General features: G+C 68.1%; 2 protein-coding genes across 2 annotated transcripts; both read right to left on the bottom strand.

Moving 5' to 3' along the window:
• Positions 1–5459: 5459 nt before the first annotated feature.
• On the bottom strand, positions 5460–9825 carry LOC106043647 (E3 ubiquitin-protein ligase RNF12-B). The gene is made up of 2 exons (XM_048056685.2): positions 8883–9825; positions 5460–8111 (listed from the first exon to the last, which is right to left on the bottom strand). The coding sequence occupies exons 1-2, from the start codon at positions 9700–9702 to the stop codon at positions 7990–7992; spliced, it is 942 nt and encodes a 313-aa protein (XP_047912642.2). The 5' UTR covers positions 9703–9825; the 3' UTR covers positions 5460–7989.
• A 4429-nt stretch (positions 9826–14254) lies between these two features.
• On the bottom strand, positions 14255–23157 carry LOC136789209 (fibroin heavy chain-like). Its single transcript, XM_066989187.1, has 8 exons — positions 22928–23157; positions 20408–20558; positions 19864–19932; positions 18312–18566; positions 17579–17688; positions 17186–17318; positions 15080–17068; positions 14255–14452 (listed from the first exon to the last, which is right to left on the bottom strand). Exons 1-8 carry the CDS (start codon positions 23155–23157, stop codon positions 14411–14413), a joined length of 2979 nt encoding a protein of 992 aa, XP_066845288.1. The 3' UTR covers positions 14255–14410.
• Between the last annotated feature and the right edge of the window lie 2345 nt (positions 23158–25502).

The following is a 25502-nucleotide window of genomic DNA, read 5'->3' as shown; positions in this document are numbered from 1 at the left end:
CCCAGGGCTTTGGGTGCCCCCCCCCCCCAAAAAAAAGGACCCAGTTTTCTAAGGGACCCCCCCCCCAAATTAGAGCCTCCCCCCCCCCCCAAAAAAAAACCAGGGATCAGTATTTCAGTGCCCCCCCCCAAAAAATCAGCTCCCCCACACACTTAAAAACAAGGACCCCCCCCCCCCCCAAAATAAGCCTTTCCTGGTGCCCCCCGGTGCCCCCCCTTGTGCCCCCCCGGGTGCCCCCCCCCATTATGACCCCCCCCCCCCGGGTGCCCTCCCCATTGTGACCCCCCCCCCCCCCCCGGGGTTCCCCCTCCCCTTATGACCCCCCCCCCCGAGTGCGCCCCCCATTGTGACACCCCCCCCCGGGGTTCCCCCCCCATTATGACACCCCCAATTATGACCCCCACGGGTGCCCCCCCATAGGCCCCCCCCCCATTGTGACCCCCCCCCCCCGCATTGTGACCCACCCCCCCCCGGGGATCCCCCCTCCCCATTATGACGCCCCCCTCCAACTGTGCCCCTCCCCATTGTGACCCCCCCCCATGACCCCCCCCACCTGCCCCCCCCCCCCCCCCCCCCCATTGTGACCCTCTCCCGGCTGCCCCCTCCATTGTGACCCCCCCCCCCCCCCCATTAAGACCCACCCCCCGGGTGCCGCCCCCCGGGTGCCCCCCCCCCCCCCCCCCCATTGTGACACCCACCCCCCCGGGGTGACCCCCCAAATGCCCCCCCCCACCTGATGTCCTCCAGCATCTCCCGCAGGGTCAGGGGGTCCACCTGGTCCTGGGGGGGGGCACAGATTAATTTGGGGGGGGGGGGGCTCCTCCCCTTAGCCCCGCCCCCTTTACCTCTTCCCCCACAATTTAACCCCTCCCCTCTGGCCCCTCCCCCTGGCCCCACCCCCTTTAGCCCCACCCCCTTTAGCCCCGCCCCCTACCCCCTCCAACCCCTCCCTCAACCCCTCCCCTCACCTCCCCCTTTACCCCTTTTACCCCCGCCCCCTTTAGCCCCTCCCCCTTGAACCCCGCCCACTCAAGCCCCCGCCCCCTTTAGCCCCGCCCCATTTAGCCCCACCCCCATTTAGCCCCGCCCCCCTACTCCTCCAACCCCTCCCCTCGCCCCTCCCCTTTACCCCTTTTACCCCCGCCCCTCTAGCCCCTCCCCCTTTAGCCCCACCCACTCAAGCCCCGCCCCCTTTAGCCCCTCCCCCTTTGGCCCCACCCCTAGAGCCCCACCCCCCTTAGCCCCACCCCCTTTAGCCCCGCCCCCTACCCCCTCCAACCCCTCCCTCAACCCCTCCCCTCACCCCCCTTTACTCCTTTTACCCCCCATCCCCTTTAGCCCCTCCCCTTTAACCCCACCCTTTGGCCCCGCCCCCTTTAGCCCCGCCCCCTGTAGCCCCACCCCCTTTAGCCCCGCCCCCTGTAGCCCCGCCCCCTTTAGCCCCGCCCCTTAGCCCCGCCCCCTTTAGCCCCGCCCCTTTAGCACCACCCCCTTTAGCCCCGCCCCCTTTAGCCCCGCCCCCTTTAGCCCCGCCCCCTTTAGCCCCGCCCCTTTAGCCCCGCCCCCCCACCTGCTGCGCCTGCGCCCAGAGCTCGGCCTCCAGCGGGTCGGGGGCCCGGGGGGGGCAGGGGGCCCTGAAGAAGGGCCGCAGGTGGCGGTACACCAGCAGCGCCCCCCGCCGCCACCAGCAGGGCGGGGGCCGCCCCCGGCCCCCTCCCCCCCCCCAGCCGCCGCCGCCCCCCGCCCCCCCCGGCGCCGCCAGCGCCCCCAGCGCCGCGGGGGGTCGGGCAGCGCCAGCCCCTCCTGCAGGCCCGGCCCCCGCACCACCGCCAGCCGCGGCCCCCGGGCCGCCCGGGATGCCGACCACCAGCTGGGGGGGAGAAAAACAAAAAGGGGGGGTTAGGGGGTTTTGGGGGGGGGGGGGGAGGCCGTATGGTGGCCGTCACCCCCCCCGGTGGTTTTTAGGTAACCTACAGGGACCCCCCAGCACCCAGTGACCCCCCCTCAGTGACCCCCTCCTGGCGCCCAGTGACCCCCCAGCACCCAGTGACCCTCCCCCAGTGACCCCCAGGGGACCCAGTGACCCCCCCATGGTGCTCAAGGACCCCACCCTGCACCCAATGACCCCCCAGGGCACCCAGTGACCCCCGTGGCACCCCAGTGACCCCCCCCCCCCAGCCCCCAAGAGACCCCCCAAGTGACCCCCCATGACACTCAAGGACCCCCCCCATGGTAACCAAAGACCCCCCCAGGGCACCCAATGACCCTCCCGGCACCCAGTGACCCCCAGTCACCCCCATGACACTCAAGGACCCCCCCCCAGGGCACCCAGTGACCCCTTATGGCACCCAATGACCCCCCATGACACCCAAGGGACCTTCCAGCACCCAAGGGACCCCCCAGCCCCCAAGGGACTCCCCAATAGCACCCAGTGACCCCCCAATGGCACCCAAAGGACCCCCCCAGCACCCCCATGACATGGGGGGGCACCCATGGGTGCGGGGGGGCACATGGGTGGGCGAGGGGCACCCATGGGTGCAGGGGGGGGGAGGGGGGTCTCACCTTGTGATCCCCATCCCCGTGCACGTCAGCCAGCACTGCGATAAAAGGGGGGGTTAAAGGGGGAGGGGCCACATGGGGTCCCCCACCCCCGGGGGGGGGGGGTCCTGGGGTGCCCCCCCCTCCCATGATGCCCCGCGCTCACCCATGCAGGCGGGGGAGGAGCGGAGCCCGGCCAAGGCGTCGTCGTGGGCCTCCAGCCATAGGGACGAGCTGCGGGGGCCGGAACCTTCCTGTCGGGGAACGCGGCGCCCGGGGGGGACCGCGAATCCCGACGGACCGCCAAAAGCGGTCCCCCAGCGGGGCTGCGCGCAGCCGCGGTCCGGCAGCCAAAGCGCTCCCCCGCGTCCGTACGGGTCCGTCCCTCTCAGCGGTCCCCCCGGAAACACGTCCCCCGTACTATAGTTCCTCCCCACCGTTCCCCCCGATCTCCCGGTTCCCCCGGTTCCCCCCCCCGTCCCCGGTCCCCCCACCCCTCCCTGCCCCCCTCCCCACTTTCCCCGGCCCCCTCCCCCCCACCTGCCCCCCCAGCCCCCCCCCGCACCTCTCCTCGACCACCGCCATTCCCCCGCTCCGGGCCCGTTGCCCTGGCGACGTGGTCGGAGAGCCCGGAAGTGACGCGCTGCGCCGTCGCCTAGCAACGGCGGGGCACGGGGGCGGGGCCTGGGCACGGGGAGAGGCCTCTGGGGGGGCTCTGGGGTCCTGGGGGCTTTGGGGGGGTCCTGGGGGGTTCCTGAGGGCTCAGGGGGTCCTGAAGGGTCTCTGGGGGCTCAGGGGGTCCGGGGGGGGGTCGGGGGGGGGCTGGGGGAGGGTTCAGGGGGGTCTCTGAGGGGGCCTGGGGGAGTTGGGGGAGGGCCTGGGGGGTTTCGGGGGGTCCTAGGGGTTGGGGGGGGGTCCTGAGGGGTCCAAGGGGGGTCCTGGGGTGTTCCTGGGGGGTCCTGGGGGCTGAGAGGGTCTGGGGGTTTCAGGGGGCCTGGGGGGGGCCTGGGGGTACAGGGGGGTCTCTGAGGGGATTTGGGGGGGTAGGGAGAGGGCCTGGGGGTTTCGGGGGGTCCTAGGGGTTTGGGGGGTCCTGAGAGGTCCAAGGGGGTCCTGGGGTGTTTCTGAGGTGTTCCTGGGGGTCCTGGAGGCTGAGAGGGTCTGGGGGTTCAGGGGGCCTGGGGGGGGCCTGGGGGATTCAGGGGGTCTCTGAGGGGTCTGGAGGGTAGGGAGAGGGCCTGAGGGGTTTCAGGGGGGTCCTAGGGGTTTGGGGGGGTCCTGAAAGGTCCAAGGGGGTCTGGGAGGGTCTCTGGGGGGGCTGGGGGGGTTGGGGGGAGGATCCTGGGGGTTTGGGGGGTCCTGAGGGCTTCTGGGGGGTCCTGGGGGTTTTGGGGGGCTCCTGGGGGCTCAGGGGATCTGGGGGGAGTTTCATGGGGGTCTCTGGGGGACTCTGGGGTGTTCCTGGGGTGTTTCTGGGGGCTCAGGGGGTCTGGGGGGATTAAGGGGGGTCTCTGAGGGGGCCTGGGAGGTGGGGGAGGGCCTGAGTGGGGGGCTGAGGGGGGGGTCCTGCGGGTTTAGGAGGGGTCCTGAGGGGTTCAGGGAGGTTCTGGGGGCTCAGAGGGGTCCTAGGGTGTTTCGGGGGGTCCTGGGAGGCTCAAAGGGTCTGGAGGGGTTCAAGGGGGGTCTCTGGAGGGGTGCGGGAGGGCCTGCGGGGATTCTGGGGGGGTCCTGGGGGCTTGGGAGGGTCCTGAGGCGCTCGGGGGGGGGGGTCCTGTGGGGCTAAGGGGGGTTCTGGGGAGGCTGTGCAGAGTTCTGGGGGTCTCTGAGGGGTCTGGGGGGTTCTGGGGGAGGTTGGGGGCTCAGGGGGCTTTGGGGGGCTGTTCAGGGGGTCCTGGGGGTTTTGGGGGGATTCAAGGGGGTTCAAGGGGCCCTGGGGGCTCAGGGTGGTCCTGGGTGGCTGCTGGGGGGGTCCTGGGGGTCTCAGGGGGTCCTGAAGGGTTCAGGGGGAGTCCTTGGGGGTTCAGGGTGGTCCTAGGGTATTTCTGGGGGGGGGTCTTGGGGGTTTGGGGAGGGTTCTGGGGGGCTCAGAAGAGTCCTAGGGTCTCGGTGGGGTTTTGGGGGGTTCAGGGTGGGCCTGGGGTGTTCGGGGGGGGGTCCTGGGGGGCTGCTCAAGGGGTCCTGGGGGGTTCATGGGGGTCCTGGGGAGGCTGAGTTCTGGGGGGGTCTCTGAAGGGTCTGGGGGGTTGTGGGAGGTCCTGGGGGGAGTTGTGGGGGGCGGGGGGGCTCAGGGGGGTCCTGGTGAGCTCAAGGGGCTTCCTGAGGGGTCCGGGGGGGTCCGGGGGCTTCAGGGGGTCCTGGGGTGCTCAAGGGGTCCTGGGAGGCTCAGGGGGCCTTGGGGGTCGTGCAGAGTCCTGGGGGGGTCTCTGAGGAAGGGTTCAGGGGTCTCTGGGTGGGCCCGGGGGGCCTGGGAGGGCTCCTGAGGTCTCGGGGGGGGGTCCCGGGAGGGGGGGGGGGTGGGGGCTCCCCGTGGGTTTTGGGGCACCAAGCAGCCAAATTTCTCCACAATTTAGCAAAACGCTCGTTCCGTGTTGGCGACAACGACAAACGGCCCATCGCCCGCCCCAGGGCTCCGCCCCCCGGCCACGCCCCCCCCCCCAATTATCATTGGTGCCCCCCCTCCCGGGGCACCCAAGGGAGACGCACCCCAGTGACCGACGTCACCAGGACCCGGCGACCGTCCGCGGGATGCAGCTGATGATGTCATTGGGATCTGGGTGATGATGTCACCGGCATCCCGTTGATGATGTCATTGGGACCTGGTTGATGATGTCATTGGGATCTGGTTGATGATGTCATTGGGATCCTGTTGATGATGTCATTGGGACCCAGTTGATGATGTCATTGGGATCTTGTTGATGATGTCATTGGGAATCCCGTTGATGATGTCATTAGGATCTGGGTGATGATGTCACTGGGATCCCGTTGATGATGTCATTGGGACCCAGTTGATGATATCATTGGGATCCAGCTGATCAATGTCCATGGGACCCAGTTGATGATGTCATTGGGACCCGGTTGATGATGTCATTGGGATCCCGTTGATGATGTCATTGGGACCCAGTTGATCAATGGGACCCAGTTGACCAGTATCAGTGGGACCCAGTTGACGTCCATGGGACCCCGCTGATGTCCGAGGAACCCAGCTGACCAACACCCATGGAACCCAGTAGACCGATGTCCACCTGGACAACTGGTCCAACTGGACCGATGGGACCAGTTGACAACACCCACGGGACCCAGTTCACGTCCACGGGTCCCAGTTGACCACGTCCGTGTGACCTCACCGACCAACATCCACGGCAACCCAGCGGACCAACACCCGGGGGACCCATTTGGCAACGTCCTAAGGGCCCCGTTGCCCAACGTCCATGGGAACCCAGTAGACCAATGTCCACAGAACCCAGTTGACAACGTCCACAGAACCCAGTTGACAACGTCCCCGATCGACCAATGTCCATAGAACCCGGTTTACCAGTGTCCACAAAACCCAGTTGACCACCAACCAGATAGGACCCCGTTGACCAACCTCCATAGGACCCAGTTGACCAATGTCCATAGAACCCAGTTGACCAGTGTCCACAGAACCCAGTTGACCAACCTCCATAGGACCCCATTGACCAATGTCCATAGAACCCAGTTGACCAACATCCATAGGACCCAACTGACCAGTGTCCCTAGAACCCAGTTGACAACGTCCCAAGGACCCAGCTGACCAACATCCACAGGACCCTGTTGACCAACGTCCATAGAACCCAGTAGACCAATGTCCATAGAACCCAGGTGACAACGTCCATAGAACCCCGCAGGCCGACATCTACAGGACCCCACTGACCGATGTCCCAATGACCCAGTTGACCCATGTCCATAGAACCCAGCTGACAACATCCCAAGGACCCTGTTGACCGCGTCACAAGGACCCTGTTGACCCGTGTCCACAGGACCCTGTTGACCAGCATCCATAGAACCCAGTTGACCGACACCCATAGAACCCAGCTGAAAACGTCCCAAGGACCCCAGTGACCAACAACTACAGGACCCCATTGACCAACGTCCCAAGGACCCCCGTTGACCAACAACCACAGGACCCCGTTGACCAGTGTCCCTAGAACCTAGTAGACCAATGTCCCAAGGACCCCGCTGACCAACAGCCACAGGACCCCATTGACCAATGTCCATAGAAACCAGTTAATAAGGTCCTGAGGACCCCGTTGACCAACACTCATGGGAACCCAGTTGGCCAACGTCCACAGAACCCTGTTGACCAACATCCACGGCACCCCACTGACCAACGTCCCAAGGACTCCGCTGACCAACGTCCACAGGACCCCGTTGACCAGTGTCCATAGAACCCAGCTGGCCAACATCCATAGGACCCCATTGACCCCAAGCAACCAGTTGATGATGTCCATGGGACCCCGTTGACCAACACCCATGGGAACCCAGTACACGAATGTCCATAGAACCCAGGTGACCAACACCCATAGAACCCAGCTGACAACGTCCCAAGGACCCCACTGACCAACAACTACAGGACCCCGTTGACCAACGTCCCAAGGACCCCGTTGACCCACAGCCATAGGACCCTGTTGACCAACAACCACAGGACCCAGTTGACCAGCGTCCTGAGGACCCCGTTGACCAACATCCACAGGACCCAGCTGACCAATGTCATAGGACCCCATTGACCAACATCCACAGGACCCCGTTGACCAATGTCCATAGAAACCAGTTAATAAGGTCCTGAGGACCCCGTTGACCAACACTCATGGGAACCCAGTTGGCCAACGCCCACAGAACCCTGTTGACCAACATCCAAGGGACCCCACTGACCCCAAGCAACCAGTTGATGATGTCCATGGGACCCAGTTGACCAACACCCATGGGAACCCAGTACACGAATGTCCACAGAACCCAGGTGACCAACACCCAACACCCATAGAACCTAGCTGACAAGGTCCCAAGGACCCCGTTGACCAACAGCCATAGGACCCTGTTGACCAACGTCCACATGACCCAGTTGACCAACGTCCTGAGGACCCCGTTGACCAACGTCCACAGGACCCCATTGACCAACGTCCATAGAAACCAGTTAACAAGGTCCTGAGGACCCCGTTGACCGACACCCATGGGAACCCAGTTGGCCAATGTCCATAGAACCCCGTTGACCAACATCCCGACGACCCCGTTGACCAATGCCCACAGGACCCCGTTGACCAACGCCCATGGAACCCAGTTGACCAGTGTCCATATGACCCTGCTGACCAACGTCCCCAGGACCACGTTGATGCCGTCCCCGGGGCCCCGTGCACGGGAGCTGGGTGTCAGCAGCGGCGCGTCGAGCGGGGGTAGCGGAGGCGCAGCTCGTCGCGGAAGCGCCGGTACAGCTGCCGGTTATGGCTCAGCTCGGCCTCCCGCGCCCCGTGGAAGCCGCCGGCCTCCTTGAAGCCGCGGTGGACAACGAAGGCCCCGTCTAGCACGGCGAAGCGGAACCCGGCCATGTGCAGCTCGCAGGCCTGGGTGGTGGTGGGGAAACCGTTACCCCACGGGACCCACGGACACCCCACGGGACCCACTGACACCCCACAGAGCCCGACATCTCCCCTACAGCACCCGTAGAACCCCTGAAGCACCCACAGATCCCAACAGCACCCATAATCCCCATGGCCACCCCAACAACCCCCCATGGCCACCCCATAACCTCCATGACCACCCCATAACCTCCACAGCCACCCCACAACCCCCATGGCCACCCCATAACCTCCATGACCACCCCATAACCTCCCGCGGCCACCCAAAAACCCCATGGCCACCCCATAACCCTGGGGCCACCCCACAGCACCCATAGCCCCCATGGCCACCCCATAGCCCTCACGGTGACCCGACAACCCCACAGCCACCCCACAACTCCCATGGCCACCCAAATGAGCCACAGCCCCCTGGCCACCGCAAAGCCCCCATGGTCACCCCACAACCCCCATGGCCACCCCATAACCTCCACAGCCACCCAATAACCCCATGGCCACCCCATAGCCCCCCCAGCCAATCAAATGACCCACAGCCCCCATGGCCACCCCAAATCCCCCCAACCACCTCGAATTTCCCCTGGCCACCCCAAATCCCCCCCCCAGCCACCCCACAACCCCCATGGCGACCCCACAGCCCCCACGGCCACCCAAATGGCCCACATCCTCCCTGACCACCCCAAATGCCCTCTGGCAACCCCAAATCCCCCCTGGCAACCCCAAATCCCCCCCCACAAGCCACCCCAAATCCCTCCCGGTCACCTGGCTGATGCGGTTGAAGCCGTACTGCAGGAAGCGCTCGTCGAAGGGGGGCACGCTGTGGGCCGGCCCCACGTAGAAGGGCTCCCAGGGGTCCCGCCACGGCGCCTCGTAGGCCACGCGCAGCTGGGGGGCTGGCGGCAGCCCCCGCCACCGCCCATAGCCCGTGGGCGCCTGGCAGCGGGGGCACAGCGCCCCGTAGAATGGCCGCGCCGCCCCTGGCCCCACAGCCGCAGCAGCTCCGCCTTCGTCCCCGGCATCGGGACCCCCGCGCGCACCTCAAAGGCTGGGAGCACGAAGACCACCCGGTCCCAGGGGGCGCCGTGGCACCCGGGGCGTTGGGGTCCTCCAGGGCGTTGGGGTCTTCAAGGGTGTTGGGGTCCTCAAGGGTCTTGGGGTTCTTGAGGGCATTGGGGTCTTCAAGGGCCTTGGGGTCCTCAAGGGCGTTGGGGTTCTTGAGGGCGTTGGGGTCTTCAAGGGTCTTGGGATTCTCAAGGGTCTTGGGGTCCTCAAGACCATTGGGGTCTTCAAAGGTGTTGGGGTCTTCAAGGGCGTTGGGGTTCTCAAGGGTCTTGGGGTCCTCAAGAGTGTTGGGGTCTTCCATGACATTGGGGACACCGGGGTCATTGAGGCTCTTGGGGACCCTCATGGCCTTGGGGACCCCCAGGGCGTTGGGGTCCTCCACGATGACGTTGGGGACACCGGGGTCATGGAACCCCTTGGGGACCTCGATGGCCTTGGGGTCCCCCATGACCTCGGAGACCCCCGTGACCTTGGGGTCCCCCATGACCCTGGGGTCCCCCATGACCCTGGGGACCCCCATGACCTTGGGGACCCCGATGACCTCGGGGCCCTCGAGGCCGTTGGGTTCCTCCACGCCCCCGGCGACCCCAAGCCCACCGAACCCCTTTGGGATCCCCCGCCCCTCACCGCCCCCACCCCCCTGCCCCCCGCCCCCTCCCCCCCCGGGGGTGCCCCCCACCCCCCCCAGCCCCCCCCCGCTCCCTCCACATCCTCAGGAACTCCTCCCGCAGCCCCCGGCTCGGCACCACGTCGGCGTCCACCAAGAGCACGAAGAGGCCGTTTTGGGGCCGGGGGGTCCCCAAACCGGGGCGGGGGCGGCGTCCGCCCTCCCCCCAGCCCCCCCCCCCAAACCCACCGCCCCCCCAGGCCACGTTCCGCAGCAGGTTCCCGGGTACGGCACCCCCAAAGCGTAGCTGGGGGGGCCGGGGCGGACGCCACCCGCCGCAGGGCCCCCCGCAACCCCCCCCCGGCGGGGGGGGGGCGCGGGGGGTGCGGGGGGGGCCTGGCGGCGGCCCCCAGCACCACGTGAAGCCGCAGGCGCCCCCACGCCCCCGGCAGGCCCCCAGCGCCCCCAAAAGCTCCCCCAGGGCCGCACCCCCTGGCCCCCCCCCCCGAAAACGGCCACCGAGAGGGGCCCTCCCAGCCCCCCCCGCCAGGGCCCCCCCAGCGCCCCCGCCACCCGCCCGGGGGTGCCGTGGGTGGCCAGCACCAGCTCGGGGGGGCCGCTGAGCCTGGGGGGGGGGCCCAAAAGGTCCCGGTAGACGCGGAAGGACCCCGAGGCGTCCAGGACCCCCCGAGGGGGGGGGCGGCGGCTGGGGGGGCCGCGGTGGCGGCGGGGGGGGCAGCGCCCAGAGGTAGAGGGTCTGCAGCACCGCCAGGGCCCCCAGCAGCCAGGCGCAGCCCCCCAGCAGGCGGCCCCGGCCCATTTGGGGGGGGGGGGGAACTGGGAGGACTGGGAGGACTGGGGGGACTGGGGGGGGACTGGGGGGGTACTGAGGGGGGAACTGGGGGTATTGGGGGTATTAGGGGGGGTAACTGGGGGGACTGGTGGGAACTGGGGGTACTGGGGTTGGGTACTGGGGAGGACTGAGGGGGAACTGGTGGGGGTACTGGGAGGACTGGGGGGCAACTGGGGGGACTGGGGGAGGTGCTGGGGGGCTACTGGGGGGACTGCGGGTGGGGGGCTGGGGGTAACCGAGGGGTATGGGAGGTATTAGGAGGTATTGGGGGGGCAACTGGGGGGACTGGGGGGTAACTGGGGTCTAACTAGGGGGTAACTGGGGGTACTGGGAGAGCTGGGGGGTAACTGGGGGGTTTTAAGGGGGTTGGGCAGTAACTGGGGGGTTGCTGGGGGGGACTGGGGAGATATTGGGGGTAACTTGGGGGGGGTAACTGGGGTTACTGGGGGTATTGGGGGGTACTGAAGGGTATTGGGGGGTAACTGGGGGGTATTCAGGGGGTATTGGGAGGTAACTGGGGGTACTGGTGGGGTGCTGGGGAGGTACTGGAAGGGTGCTGGGGGTATCGGGGATACTGGGGGTGCTGGTGGGGTACTGGGAGGCACTGGGAGGGTGCTGAGAGATACTGGGAGATACTGGTAGTGCACTGGGGGGCACTGGAAGGGAACTGGGAGGCACTGGGAGGGAACTGGGAGAGTACTGGGAGGGCACTGGGAGGGCACTGGGAGGGCACTGGGAGGGAACTGGGGGCACTGGGGGGCGGGGAGGGGCCGAGGCCCAGCCGGGGGGGGGAGGGCGGGGGGAGGGGGGGAGCCGGGCACGGTCGGGGCCGGGACCCGGGGCCGGAAGCTCACCGCGCCGCGTCGCCGGGAGGAGCTGCGCATGCGCGGGGCGGGGCCAGGCGCCGAGGGGCGTGGTCACAACCCGGGGGCGGGGCGGGGCTTAGGGGGAGGCCACTGGGGAGGCGGGGGCGGGGCCAGGCTCCAGGGGCGGGGCCAGAGGCGAAGGGGGCGGGGCCAAGATACAGGGGCGGGGCCGAGGGGGCCGGGGCGGGGCCAAGGTCGCGGCGCGGCCGCCCTGGGTCCTTGTGCCCGGCCCCTGCGCTGAGCCCTGGGACCCCCCAACGGGGTTCTGGGACCCCCCCACCTCTGAGACCCGCCCCCCATCCCAGGGACCCCCCACACACCTCTGGGACCTCCCCCAATACCTGGGACCCCCCCAGCCCTGGGACCTCCCCCCCCACGTGATCCCCCCGTGTCCCACCCCTTCTCTGGACACCCCCCCCCCCCATTGTGCCCCCTGGCCCCCCCCATAAATAACTTGCCCCACAACCACCCCGGGACCACCCCCCAAACCCTGGGACCCCCCCCCCCCCCCCAACACCTGGGATTCACCCCTCCCCTCCTTGTGCCCTTCCCCAAACACCTAGACATCCCCCCCCCCAAAATACCTCGCACTCCCCAGCCCACCCCTGGATTCCCCCCAGGTCTCCGCGAACTCTGGGACCCCCCCCCACCCAAATACCTTGGACACCCCCCGCGCCCCTGGACCCCCCCTCTCCCTCCAGGTCTCCCCCACCTCTGTGCCTCCCCCATACCTGTGCCCCCCCCCCCCCCCCCCCGTGCTCCCCCCTCCAGGTCTCCCCCACCTCAGTGCCCCCCCCAACCTGTGTGCCCCCCCTCCCTGTGTCTCCCCCCCTCCCCAAAGAAAAGCACCAGCCACAGATGGGGGCAACAGGAGCCACTTTATTGCCGGGGGGGCAGATTCGGGCCCCCCCGGGTCCGTACAGACGGCCCCAACCCCGCAGTGGCGCCTCCAGGGACCCCCAGCCGGGGGTCAGGTGGCGGGGGGGGGCGCTGGGGACATCGGGGGGCATTGGGGACCTTGGCCCCATAGGGGGTGTGGGGGGGGGGCGCTGACGGGGGCCCCACGTCCTCCGGGGACGTTGGGGACATCGGGGGCCAGTCCCTCGGGTTGGGGACATCGGGCCGCGAGGGGGCGTCTGTCCCGTGTGTCGGGGACAATTGGGACGTCGGGGACATCGGGTCACCGTGGGTCGCAGTCCTTTGGGTTGGGGACACTGGGGATGTTGAGGACATTGGGGATGTTGGGGACATCGGGGACATCGAGGATATGGGGGACATCAAGGACATCAGGCCATGACGGGTCTTCGTCCTTCAGGTTGGGGACATTGGGGACGTTGGGGACATTGGGGACGTTGGGGACATCGGGTCATGATGGGTCTCAGTCCTTTCGGTTGGGGACATCAGGGATGTCGAGGACGTTGAGGACATCGAGGACGTTGAGGACATCGAGGACGTCGAGGACATCAGGCCATGACGGGTCTTGGTCCTTTGGGTTGGGGACATCGGGGATGTTGGGGACGTTGAGGACATTGGGTCATGGTGGATCTTGGTCCTTTGGGTTGGGGTCACTGGGGACATCGAGGACATCAAGGATGTTGAGGACATCGGGGACATCAAGGACATCAGGCCATGACGGGTCTCGGTCCTTTGGGTTGGTGACATCAGGAACGTTGGGGACATTAAGGACGTCGAGGACGTTGGGGACATCAGGACGTGGTGGATCTTGGTCCTTTGGGCTGGGGACATTGGGGACGTCGAGGACTTCAAGGACATTGGGGACGTCGAGGATATCAGGCGATGGTGGGTCTTCGTCCTTTGGGTTGGGGACATCAGGGACATCGGGGACATCAGGTCATGACGGGTCTCAGTCCTTTGGGTTGGGGACATTGGGGACATCAGGGACGTTGAGGACATCGGGCCGTGATGGGTCTCAGTCCTTCAGGTTGGGGACATCGGGGACTTTGGGGACGTTGAGGACATCAGGCCGTGACAGGTCTCAGTCCTTTGGGTTGGGGACATCGGGGACAGCAGCTGCGATGTGTCCCCATCTGGTGCCATGGGGACGTTGGGGACACGGAGCCACCGACGCGGTGACTGGGTGCCCTCGGGGACGTCGAGCTGTGGCGGGTGTCGGTCCCTCGGGGCTGGTGACGTCCCGCTGCGACGTGGCTCGGCGTCTTGGTCGGGGACGTTGGGGGATGTTGGGGACACTGGGAGTTTTGGGGACACTGGGGAGTTTTGGGGACATTTTGGGGTTTGGGGGCCATGGGGACACTGACCCATGGACGTGTCTCAGTCCCTCAGGTTGGGGACATTGGGGGTTTTGGGGACATTTTGGGCGTTTTGGGGACTCTGGGGGATGTTGGGGACATTTTGGGGTTTTGGGGACAGGGGGACACTGAGCCACGGTCACGTCTCAGTCCCTCAGGTTGGGGACATTGGGGACTTTGGGGACATTCGGAGGTTTTGGGGACACTTTGGGGTTTTGGGGACATCGAGCCACATCGTGCCTCGGTCCCCCTCCTTGGGGACACCCATGGGTGGGGTGGGGGTACACATTTTTGAGGGGGGCTCTGCCAAAAACACAGCCCCTGGGGATGGGGGGGGGGTGACAAGGGACAGGGGGGTGACAAGGGACTGGGGGGGGTGGCTCAAAGCCACCTTGTGGACACGGAGGGGGGGGGACACAAAATTTTGGGGACACGTCCCGGAGGGGAGGGGAGGGGGACAATGGGACAGGACCCAGGCGTCCGGGCTGGGGAGAGGGGGGGGCCACCAGCCCCCCCCCCCCAATTACCTTAGAGACTCGTTACGAGTTAAATTAGCACGAAAGGCCCCGGGGGGGCGGGCGGGGGGCAGCGGGGGTGACAATGACAATATGCCATACTGGGGGCAAGTCGCGTCACAGACTTAGTTCAGAAGGACGGGGCGCGCTGGCTTCCGGCTGCGGGGGGAAGGGGGACACGGCGTTAGGGACCCCCCCCCAAAAGCCACTGAGCCCCCAGACCCCGAGGGAAGGGGTGCCCAACCCCCCCCCCCCCAGCCCCGCTTTGGGATCCCACCAGCACCCATGGGTGTCCCCCCCCCCCAAGGATTCCCAACGGCACCCCGATGACCCAAGTGTCCGACCCCAAACTGGGAGGGCCCGTAGTCCCCAGCACCCATGGGAGCCCCCACCCCCACCCCATGAAGGTGTCACCCTATGGGTCCCCAGCACCCATAGGTCCCCAGCACCCATAGGAACCCAGCACCCAGGACCCGTGTCTTCACCCCAAAGTCCCCGATGACCCAACCCCAAACTGGGGGCCCATTGTCCCCAGCACCCATGGGAGACCCCATAAAGGTGCCCCCCTACGGGTCCCCAGCACCCTTGAGTCCCCAGCACCCATAGGAGCCCCCCAAGCAGATGCCACCCTACGGGTCCCCAGCACCCAGGACCCCCACCTTCACCCCAAATCCCCCCATGCCCATCCCCACACCACCCTCCCGCTGCCCCCAGCAGCCCCCCTTCCCCCCCGCGGGGGCGCCACCCCCAGCCCCCAGCACCCAGGGGTGCTCCCCAGCACCCTACCTTGGCGGAAGGCGTCCTGGAGGCGGCTCTGGGGGAGTTGATACAACTCAGCGAAGGGGTCGCGGGGCGACCGGGGCGGGGGGAGGTCGGGGGCTGGGGGCGCCACCAGGGCGCCGTTGTCCCCCCCGTGGTGACGGCGGCGGCCAAACCCCGTAGGAGGCGGCGCAGGGGCGCTGGGGCGGCCGGCGGCGGTGGGGGCGACGTCTCGGGGGTCAGCAGGGTGCCGGGGGTGGGGGTCGTCCCTGCCCCGGCGCCCCCCGGGGCTTTCGGGGCTCGGCGGCAGCTTCTCGGGGGCAGCTTCGGGGGGCTCCGGGGGCCGAAGGCGGCGGGCGGCGCTTGCCGGGGGTGTAGGGGGGCGTCCAGGTCTCGGTGGCGGCCCCCGGCAGCTCGGGGGCCAGGCGGGCGCCCACGGCCAGCCCCACGCCGATGTTGGCGCCCAGGGCCAGCCCCACGGCCGGCCCCACGGCCAGCCCCACGCCGGGGGTCGATGCCGGTGCCAAGAGCGGGGTCAATGTTGGTGCCGATGGCGGCTGGAAGGGCAGAGTCAACGTTGGCCCCAAGGCCAAGGCCAACGGCGGTGCCGACGCCGACGTTGGCTCCAACGGCGGCTCTGATGCCGAGTCCCACCCCGGCGCTGGCGTCCGACGGGAGAGCGCTGCCGACGTGGGCTCCGACACCAAGCCCAACACCGACGTTGGCTCCGACGGCAAGACCGACGCCGGGTCCAAGGGTAGAGCCGACGTTGGCTCCGACGGCGGCTCCGACGGCGAGGCCGACGCCGGGTCCGACGCCGGATGTGAGAACGGAGCCAACGTTGGCGCCGAGGGCGGCTCCGAGGCCAAGTCCAACTGCAGATCCAAGGCCCGAGCCAACGTTGGCACCAAGGCCAAGTCCGACGCCGGCACCGACGCCGATATTGGCTCCGACACCGAGTCCAACGCTGGCGCTGATGCCGCTGCCGATGCCGAGGGAGATGCCGGTGCCGAGGCCGTGGCCAACGTCCGCTCCGGCGTCAGTCTGGAGGCCAGCTCCAATGTCCTCTCCAGTGCCGGGTCCGAGGCCAGCTCCGACTTGAGTCCCGAGGCCAACGTCGGTGCCGGCACCGGCTGCCACGCCAAGGCCGACGTCCACTCTGATGCCAACTCCGGCCCCAACGCCGGCACCGAGGCCGTGCCCGACGCTGGCTCCAAGTCCTTGTCCAAGGTTGGCTCCAAGACCGGGGTCAACGCTGGCCCCAATGCCAAGTCCAAGACCATGTCCAACAGCAGCTCCAAGACCGGGATCAACATTGGCCGCGGCGCCGGCTCCGAGACCGTGTTCGATGGCAGCTCCAAGACTGGGTCCAAGACCAGGGTCAACGTTGGCTCCAAGACCAGGTCCCACGTTGGCTCCAAGACTGGGTCCAAGACCAGAGTTGGCTTCAAGACCAGTTCCAAGACCGGGGTCAACGTTGGTCGGGGCGCCGGCTCCGAGACCGTGTTCAATGGCGTCTCCAAGACCAGGGTTGGCTCCAAGACTGGGTCCCACGCTGGCTCCAAGACCAGGTCCAAGACCGGGGTCAACGTTGGCTCCAAGACCAGGTCCCACATTGGCTCCAAGACCACGTCCAAGACCGGGGTCAACGCTGGCCCCAACGCCAAGTCCAAGACCGTGTCCAACAGCGGCTCCAAGACCGGGTCCCACGTTGGATCCAAGACCAGGTCCAAGGCCGGGGTCAACGCTGGCGGCACCGGCCCCGAGCCCGTGTCCGACATCAGCTCCAAGACCATGGCCAACGTTGACCCCAAGGCCAAGGCCAACGTTGGCTCCACCGTCGGCTCCAAGCCCGGCTCCTAGCCCAAGGTCAACGCCGGGTCCGACGCCGGGGCCAACGCCGAGGTCTCCGCCACCGCCACCACCAGGGAAATCGAGGCCGGGACCAAAAGCCTCCGGGGGTCCTGGGGGGCTTCGGCTGCCAGCTGCTGCCGCAGGCACCAAGCCTCGGCCTCGCTGCCGGAGAAATCGGGGAGATGAGGGGGGGTCACAGGTGCACCCCAACTCTTGGCGCCCTTGCGAGGCTGCGGGGGGGCACATGGGTGGTCCCGGTGGTCCGGCCCCCCCGCTCACCTGATGACGAAGTTGTGGGCCAGCAGGGCCGGGCCTTCGGGGCGCAGGCGGGCGTAGACCCAGGTCCAGCCCAGGCCGTCCTTGCGCTGCAGCCGCGCCACCAGCTCCCCACGCGCCTCCGCCGCTGCCCCTGCTGCGGGGACAACACGGGGGGGGGGTCAGTGGGGTGGGGACACCCTTGGGGACACAATGGGGACACCAGGAGGGACAGGGACACCCATGGGGACACTGTGGGGACATTGTGGGGACAGGGGACACCCAAGGGGGACACCCGGGGGGGACAGGGGACACCCAAGGGGGACACCCGGGGGGGACAGGGGACACCCAAGGGACACCCAAGGGGGGACCTGGGGGGGACCGAGGACACCCAGGGGACACCCAGGGGACACTCACCCAGGCGGAGGTGCTGGCGGGCGACGTGCCCCAAGTCCTCGGGGTGCAGCAGGCGGTACCAGGAGCGCCCCAGCAGCTCCCCGCGCCCGTAGCCCAGGTGGATCTGCACGCTGAGAGAGCACCCCCCCCCCCGTCAGCACCCCTGGCCGAGACCCCCCAATGTGCTCCCACCCCCCCCCAAAGTGCCCTGGGACCCCCAAGTCCCTGGGAACCCCCTAAAGCCCCTGGGAGCACCCTGAGGTGCCCGGGACCCCCCCCAAGTCCCTGGGAACCCCTCCAAGTGCCTGCCCCCCGTAACATTTCTGGGACCCCCCAAGTGCCTGGGGACCCCCAAGATGTCTGGGACCCCCCCCAAAATACCTGGGACACCCCCTTCCTCCTACTTGGTTCCCTTTGTGAAGTCTGGGACCCTCCATGCACATCCCCCCCAAATAATTGGGGACCCCTCCCAAGACACCTGACCCCCATCCTGCACATCTGGGACCCCCCCCCCCAAATATCTGAGGACCCCCCAAGACACCTGGGACCCCCCCCCCAAATATCTGGGGACCCCCCAAGACACCTGGGACCCCCCCCCAAATATCTGGGGACCCCCCTCAAACACCTTGACCCCTCCATGCACACTTCAGGACCCCCCCACGACCCCTGGGTCCCATCCTGCCCACCTCCAACCCCCCCAAGACCCCCCCACTCCCCCAATTCCACCCCCCCCCCCCGGTGCTCCTCCCCCCACCTCTCCGAGACGTCGAGCAGGGCCAGGTCCCGCGCGTGGCGGCTCTCGAAGGCCGGCAGCAGCAAGGAGTCGGCGCAGGGCCACGGGGGGGGGGGGGTCGGGGGGCGCAGAAAGCCACGAAGAGCCCCGGGGGGGGTCCCGGGGGGGGCCGGGGGGGCGGCCTGGAAAGCGGCCCCGCAGCAGAACCAGCTTGCGGCCGGCGCTGGGGGCGGCGCGAGGCGCGGGAGGTGGTGAAGCGGCAGCGGAAGAGGCGCTCTGGGGGGGGGGGCACACAAAAAAAAAAAAGCAGGGGGGCGTTAGTGCCGTCCGTGTGTCCAGCGTCCGTCTGTCCGTCCTCCCCCAGCCCTCTGTCCGTCCATCCCTCCCTCCGTCCGTCCGTCCTTCCGTTCATCCTTCTTTCTGCCCATCCTTCTGTCCTCCCACCCATCCTCCTGCCCCTCCGTCCGTCTGTCTGCCCGTTCGTCCACCCCTCCATCCCTCCGTCTGTCCATCCGTCTGTCCAACTGTCTTCCCATTCACCCATCCGTCCATCCTTCTGTCCCTCTCTCTGTCCGTCTGTCCATCCATCCCTCCCTCCATTTCTCCATCTGTCCATCCATCCATCCGTCCTCCTCTCCCTCCATCTGTCCGTCCGTCCAGCCATCCCCCTCTCCATCCCTCCGTCCATCTGTCTGTCCATCAATCCCTTTCTATAGCCATCCGCCTGTCTGTCTGTCCATCCATCAACCCCCTCTCTCTCTACCCGTCTGTCCATCCACCTCTCTCTCCCTCCATCTGTCCGTCTGTCCGTCCATCCATCCCCCTCTCCACCCCTCCGTCCATCTGTCCGTCCATCCATCCCCCTCTCCACCCCTCCGTCCATCTGTCCATCCATCCATCCCCCTCTCCACCCCTCCGTCCATCTGTCTGTCCATCCATCCCCCTCTCCACCCCTCCGTCCATCTGTCCATCCATCCATCCCCCTCTCCACCCCTCCGTCCATCTGTCCGTCCATCCATCCCCCTCTCCACCCCTCCGTCCATCTGTCCGTCCATCCATCCCCCTCTCCACCCCTCCGTCCATCTGTCTGTCCATCCATCCCCCTCTCCACCCCTCCGTCCATCTGTCCGTCCATCCATCCCCCTCTCCACCCCTCCGTCCATCTGTCCGTCCATCCATCCCCCTCTCCACCCCTCCGTCCATCTGTCCGTCCATCCATCCCCCTCTCCACCCCTCCGTCCATCTGTCCGTCCATCCATCCCCCTCTCCACCCCTCCGTCCGTCTGTCCGTCCATCCATCCCCCTCTCCACCCCTCCGTCCGTCTGTCCGTCCATCCGTCCCTCTCTATATCCGTCTGTCCGTCCACCCCCGTCTCCGCCCATCCGTCTGTCCATCCACCCCTCTATCCCTCCGTCCGTCCATCCGTCCCTCCATCCACCCACCCGCCCCCACGAGCCCCTCCCCTCCCCCAAGCCCCCGCCCCCACGAGCCCCTCCCACCCCCACAAGCCCCTCCCCCTTCCCCAAGCCCCGCCCACCTGGCTGGGGGGCCCCGGGCAGGGCGAGCTGGTGCCGCACCAGGGGGTGGTCGGCGGGGGTCCAGCAGGTCGTAGATGCTGTCACCCTGCGCCACCAGGTCCACCTGGGGGGACACATGGGGGGTCAGCACCCAGCACCCACAGCCCCCCGACACCCACAAATCCCCCTGACACCCCAAAATCCCCTCCCAGCACCCCCAAATCCTCCCCAGACACCCCCAAATCCCCTCCCAGCACCCCAAACTGCCTCCCAGTGCCCCCAAACCGCCCCAGACACCCAGAACCCCCCCAGATACCCAGAACCCCCCTCCAGCCCTCCCAACCCCCCAAACCTCCTCCCAGCGCCCCCAACCCCCCTCCTAGACACCTAGAACCCCCTCCCAGCACCCCCAAACCCCCCAGACACCCCCAAAGCCCCCCAGACCCACTTCCAGCGCCCCCAAACCCCCTCCCAGCTCCCCCAACCCCCTCCTAGACACCCAGAACCCCCTCCCCAGACCCCCAACCCCCCCAGACACCCAGAACCACCCCCCAGCCCCCCACCCCCCTCCCAGCACCCCCAAGCCCCCCAGCACCCACCATGGAGTGCCCCAGGTGCTGCGCGACGTTGTCGGTGACGCCGACCAGCTTCCCCTCGCGGGTGACGGCCAGCAGGAACCCCGGCAGCGACGCCACCAGGTCGGCCAGCTCCGGCCCCCCAGCAGCTCCAGGGGTGCTCCCCGCGCCGGCCCTGCAGGGGGGGGGGGACCCACGTCAGCACCCGGAGGGCACCCACCCACCTGGACCCCCGGTTCCTGACCCCATCCCATCCCCGTTCCCCAGTTCCTGACCCCATTCCCTGGTTCCTGAACCCATCCCGTGCCCGTTCCCTGGTTCCTGTCCCCACCCCCAGTTTCTGACCCCATCCCAACCCCGTTCCCTGGTTTCTATCCCCAATTCCTCATCCCTGGTCCCACTCCCAGTCCCTGTCCCCATCCCGTCCCTATTCCCTGGTTCCTGTCCCCATCCCGTCCTCATTCCTTGGTTCCTGTCTCCATCCCATCACCGTTCCCCAGTTCCTGACCCCATCCCCGGTTCCTGACCCCATCCCCTCCTCGTTCCCTGGTTCCTGAACCTGTCCCGTGCCCATTCCCCGGTTCCCGTCCCCATCCCCATCCTTGTTCCCTGGTTCTTGTCCCCATCCTCGGTTCCTGACCTCATCCCAACCCCATCCCCAGTTCCCATCCCTGATTCTTCATCCCCCGGTCCCACTCCCGGTCCCTGACCCCATCCCATGCTCATTACCATTCCCTGGTTCCTTCCCTGGTTCCTGTCCCCGTTCCCAGCTTATGTCCCCGTCCATCCCACCCCCATCCCAACCCCATTCCCTGGTTCCTGTCCCCATCCCCAGCTCCTGTCCCCATCCCGCTCCCCAATTCCCATCCCCGGTCCTGCTCCCGGTCCCTGAACTCGGTCCCTGTCCCTATCCCAATGTCCCTGTTCCAGCCCCAGTCTGGGTCCCGGTCGCTGTCCCCTGTCCCTATCCCACTGTCCCGGTGTCCCCCCCGTCCCTGTTCTCGGTGCTGAGCCCCAGCCGCTGTCCCTGCTGCTGAAACCGGCCCCGGCTCCCGTTCTCGTTGTCCCCCCGGTCCCTGTCGCTGACCCCCCGGTCCCCATCCCTGGTACTGAACCCGGCCCCGGTCCCCGGTTCCTGTCCCTGCTGCTGAACCCTGTCCCGGCCCCGGTCCCCAGTCCCCGGTCCTGAACCTGGCCCCGGTCCTGGTCCCTCTCCTGTCGTCCCCCGGCCCCGGTTCCCGGTGCCGAAACCGGTCCCCGGTCCCTGGTGCTGAACCCGGCCCCGGTTCCCGGTCCTCATCCCGGTGTCCCCCGGTCCCTGCCCGTGGTCCTGAACCTGATCCCAGTTCCCGGCCCCAGTCCCCGTTCCCTGGTGCTGAATCTGATCCCGGTCCCCAGTCCCGGTCCCCGTCCCTGGTGCTGGATCCCGGTCCCGGTCCCTGTCCCTGGTGCTGATCCCGGCCCGGTTCCCGTTTCCCGGTCCCTGTCCCTGGTGCTGATCCCGGCCCGGTTCCCGTTTCCCGGTCCCTGTCCCTGGTGCTGATCCCGGCCCGGTTCCCGTTTCCCGGTCCCTGTCCCTGGTGCTGATCCCGGCCCGGTTCCCGTTTCCCGGTCCCTGTCCCTGGTGCTGATCCCGGCCCGGTTCCCGTTTCCCGGTTCCCGTTCCCTGTCCCTGGTGCTGATCCCGGTCCCGGTTCCCGTTTCCCGTTCCCTGTCCCTGGTGCTGATCCCGGTCCCCGTTCCCGGCCCCGCTCCCTGTCACGGTGCCCCCCGGTTCCCGTTCCCGGCGCTGAGCCCGGCCGCTGTCCCTGGTGCTGAGCCCGGCCCCGGTCCCCGGTCCCTGTCCCCGGTGCTGAACCCGTCCCCTTTCTGCCCCGTTCCCCGTCCTATCGCCATCCCATCCCGATCCCATTTCCATCCCATCCCGATCCCATCCCCTATTCCATCCCAACCGTATCCTACCCCGATCCCCATCCCATCCCCATCCCATCCTCATCCTACCCCGGTCCCTACCCCTATCCCTGCCCAATCCCCATCCGATCCCCATCCGATCCTGGTCCCTACCCCAAACCAACCCCATCCTTCCCCTACCCCGATCCTCATCCTATCCCCACCCGATCCCGGTCCCTATCCCAACCCGATCCCCATCCTACCCCGCTCCCTACCCCATCCCAACCCGATCCCGGTCCCTACCCTACCTACCCCATCCTTCCCCTACGCCAATCCCCATCCTTCCTCTAACCTACCCCAACCCAATCCCCATCCTATCCCCATCCGATCCTCATCCTACCCCGGTCCCTACCCCATCCCATCCCCATCCTTCCCCTACCCCAACCCAATCCTATCCCCTACCCCAACCCCATCCTTCCCCTACCCCAACCCAATCCTATCCCCTACCCAACCCCATCCTACCCCGGTTCCCTACCCCATACCAACCCCATCCTTCCCCTACCCAACCCCATCCTACCCCGGTTCCCTATCCCCTACCCAACCCAATCCTATCCCCTACCCCAACCCCATCCTACCCCGTTCCCCTACCCCTACCCCAACCCCGTCCTACCCCGCTCCCCGCCCCGCCCCTCTCCCCGCCGCCGCTCACCGGGCCGCAGGCAGGCCCCCTTGCGGGTGTAGATGCAGGCGAGGGCCATGACGTGCAGGTAGGAGAGGCGCGGCCGGTCCCCGTCGGGCAGCGGCGGGAGGTCGCGCAGGGCGCGGATCTCGGCGTTGATCTGGTCCCGGCGCGCCTTGGAGGCGCCCTTGGTGGAGCGCAGCATCCTCGCGCCGCTCCACGCCGCGCCGCGCCGCCCCGCGCCTTATATGGGCAGCGCCGCGCCTTATATGGGCAGCGCCGCGCCTTATATGGGCAGCGCCGCGCCCGCGTCACCGCCCGCGTCACGCCGCCCGCCCCGCCCACTCGGAGGGGGAGGGGGAGGGGGGGGCCGCGCCGGGGGGACACGCGCGCGACGTCAGCGGTGACGCGGAGGGAAGGGGGGGGGGGGAGGGGGGAGAGGAGGCTTCGAGCCGAAATAGGAGATGGCGCGGGGGGGGGGGGGGGGGCGGGGGCGGGGCTAAAGGGGGAGGGGTTAAAGGGGGGAACGCCCGGCGGGGGGGGGGGGAGGGGGGGTAAAGGGGGGGCGATGGGGGGTGATGGGGGGCTATGGGGGGGCTATGGGGGGGGTGATGAGGGGGTGATGGGGGTAATGGGGGGCGATGGGGGGTTATGGGGGGCTATGGAGTGGGTTTTGGGGGGTGATGGGGATAATGGGGGGTTATGGGGGGGCTATGGGGGTAAAGGGGGGGCTATGGGGGGTGATGGGGGTGATGGGGGGTTATGGGGGGGCTATGGGGGGTGATGGGGGTGATGGGGGGGATATGGGGGGTAAAGGGGATAATCGGGGGCGATGAAGGGGTAATGGGGGGCTCTGGGGGCTCCGGGGGTAAAGGGGGGCTATGGGGGGCTTATGGTGCTAATGGGGGATGATGGGGGCCGATGGGGATAATGGGGGGCTATGGGGGGCTATGGGGGGTAATGGGGGGCTTATGGGGGTAATGGGGGACGATGGGGGGGTAATGGGGATAATGGGGAGGCTATGGGGGGGCTATGGGGGGTTGTGGGGGGCTACTGGGGGCTATGGGGGGTGATGGGGGAGGTTGGGGGGGGCCTATGGGGGGTTTAGGGAGGGTTTGGGGGGGGGCTATGGGGGGGGTTATGGGGGTAATGGGGGCGATGAGGGGGTTATGGGGGGACGATGGGGGGATTATGGGGGGGTTGTGGGGGGTGAGGGGGGGCTATGGGGGTGCTATGGGGGTTATGGGGGGGCTATGGGGGGCTATGGGGACAGACAGATGGACAGGGGGTTGGGGGGGGCAACGGGGGGCGATGAAGGGGACGGACAGACACGGACGGTGGGAAGAATGGGGGGGGCTACGGGGGGGCGATGGGGATGGACAGACGGACACGGGGGGGGCGATGGGGGGTAATAGGGACAGACGGACGGGGGGGCACTGGGGGGCACTGGGGGGGCAATGGGGTCTATGGGGATGGACAGACGGACACTGGGATGGATGGGGGGCACTGGGGGGCACTGGGGGGCACTGGGGGGCGATGGGGGAGTACTGGGGGCACTGGGGGGTACTGGGGGGCAATGGGGGAGGTACTGGGGATGGACAGACAGACACTGGGATGGATGGGGGGCACTGGGGGGTACTGGGGGCGATGGGGGGTACTGGAGGAACTGGGGGGTATTGGGGGGCGATGGGGGTGCTGGGGGCACTGGGGGGTACTGGGGGGTGATGAGGGGGTACTGGGGGTACTGGGGGGCCATGGGGACGGTTTGGGGGCTCCCCCCCAACCCCCCCATTCTCCCCCCTCGTTCCCCCCCCCCCCATCGGGTCCCCGCCCCCCGCCCCCCCCCCGGGCTCCGTCGCTGCCAAATTTGGGCGCCGAAAGCGGCGGCGCTAAAAATAGCCCCGGGGGGGCTAAAAATAGCCGGGGGGCGGGGCCAAGGGGAGGGGGCGGGGCCTGGCGGGGATGGAGGGGACGGGGGGGGGGGAGGGGGGGGGGGGGAGAAGGGGGTTGGGGGGCTCGGGGGGGCTCGGGGGGGGTTGGGGGGGGGCTCGGGGGGGGTTTGGGGGGGTCCGGGGGGGGGTCCGGGGGGTTGGGGGGGGGGCTTGGATGTGTCCCCCCCCCGCGGTGAGCTGGGGGCGGGTTGCCATGGGAACGGCGGGAGCCGCAGCGCTGGGGGGGGGTTCGGGGGGAGGAAGAGGAGGGGGAGGAAGATGAAGGGGGAGGAAGAGGAGGGGGAGGAAGATGAAGGGGGAGGAAGAGGAGGGGGGAGGAAGATGAAGGGGGAGGAAGAGGAGGGGGGAGGAAGATGAAGGGGGAGGAAGAGGAGGGGGAGGAAGATGAAGGGGGAGGAAGAGGAGGGGGGAGGAAGATGAAGGGGGGAGATGGGGGTCGGGGGGGTGAAGGTGGGGTCGGGGGGGTCGACGGGGGGAGGAGGAGGAGGAGGGGGAGGAAGATGAAGGGGGAGGAAGAGGAGGGGGTGGGGGATGAAGATGGGGTGGGGGGAAGGAGGAGGAGGGGGGGGAGGAAGAGGAGGGGGGAGGAAGATGGGTG

The sequence above is a fragment of the Anser cygnoides genome, unplaced genomic scaffold, assembly GCF_040182565.1.
Source record: "Anser cygnoides isolate HZ-2024a breed goose unplaced genomic scaffold, Taihu_goose_T2T_genome scaffold_43_1, whole genome shotgun sequence".
Lineage (NCBI taxonomy): Eukaryota > Metazoa > Chordata > Aves > Anseriformes > Anatidae > Anser > Anser cygnoides.
This window is presented reverse-complemented; position numbering and strand designations above follow the sequence as displayed.

Coding starts and splice junctions, on each gene's coding strand:
- LOC106043647 (XM_048056685.2), bottom strand. CDS start 9,702: ATGGGGGTCCCCAGGGTCATGGGGGACCCCAGGGTCATGGGGGACCCC. Junction 8,112..8,882: donor GCTTCAACCGCATCAGCCAG/GTGACCGGGAGG, acceptor ACCACCACCCAG/GCCTGCGAGCTGCACATGGC.
- LOC136789209 (XM_066989187.1), bottom strand. CDS start 23,157: ATGCTGCGCTCCACCAAGGGCGCCTCCAAGGCGCGCCGGGACCAGATC. Junction 19,933..20,407: donor AGCACCTGGGGCACTCCATG/GTGGGTGCTGGG, acceptor GTGTCCCCCCAG/GTGGACCTGGTGGCGCAGGG. Junction 17,319..17,578: donor CCGCCAGCACCTCCGCCTGG/GTGAGTGTCCCC, acceptor TTGTCCCCGCAG/CAGGGGCAGCGGCGGAGGCG.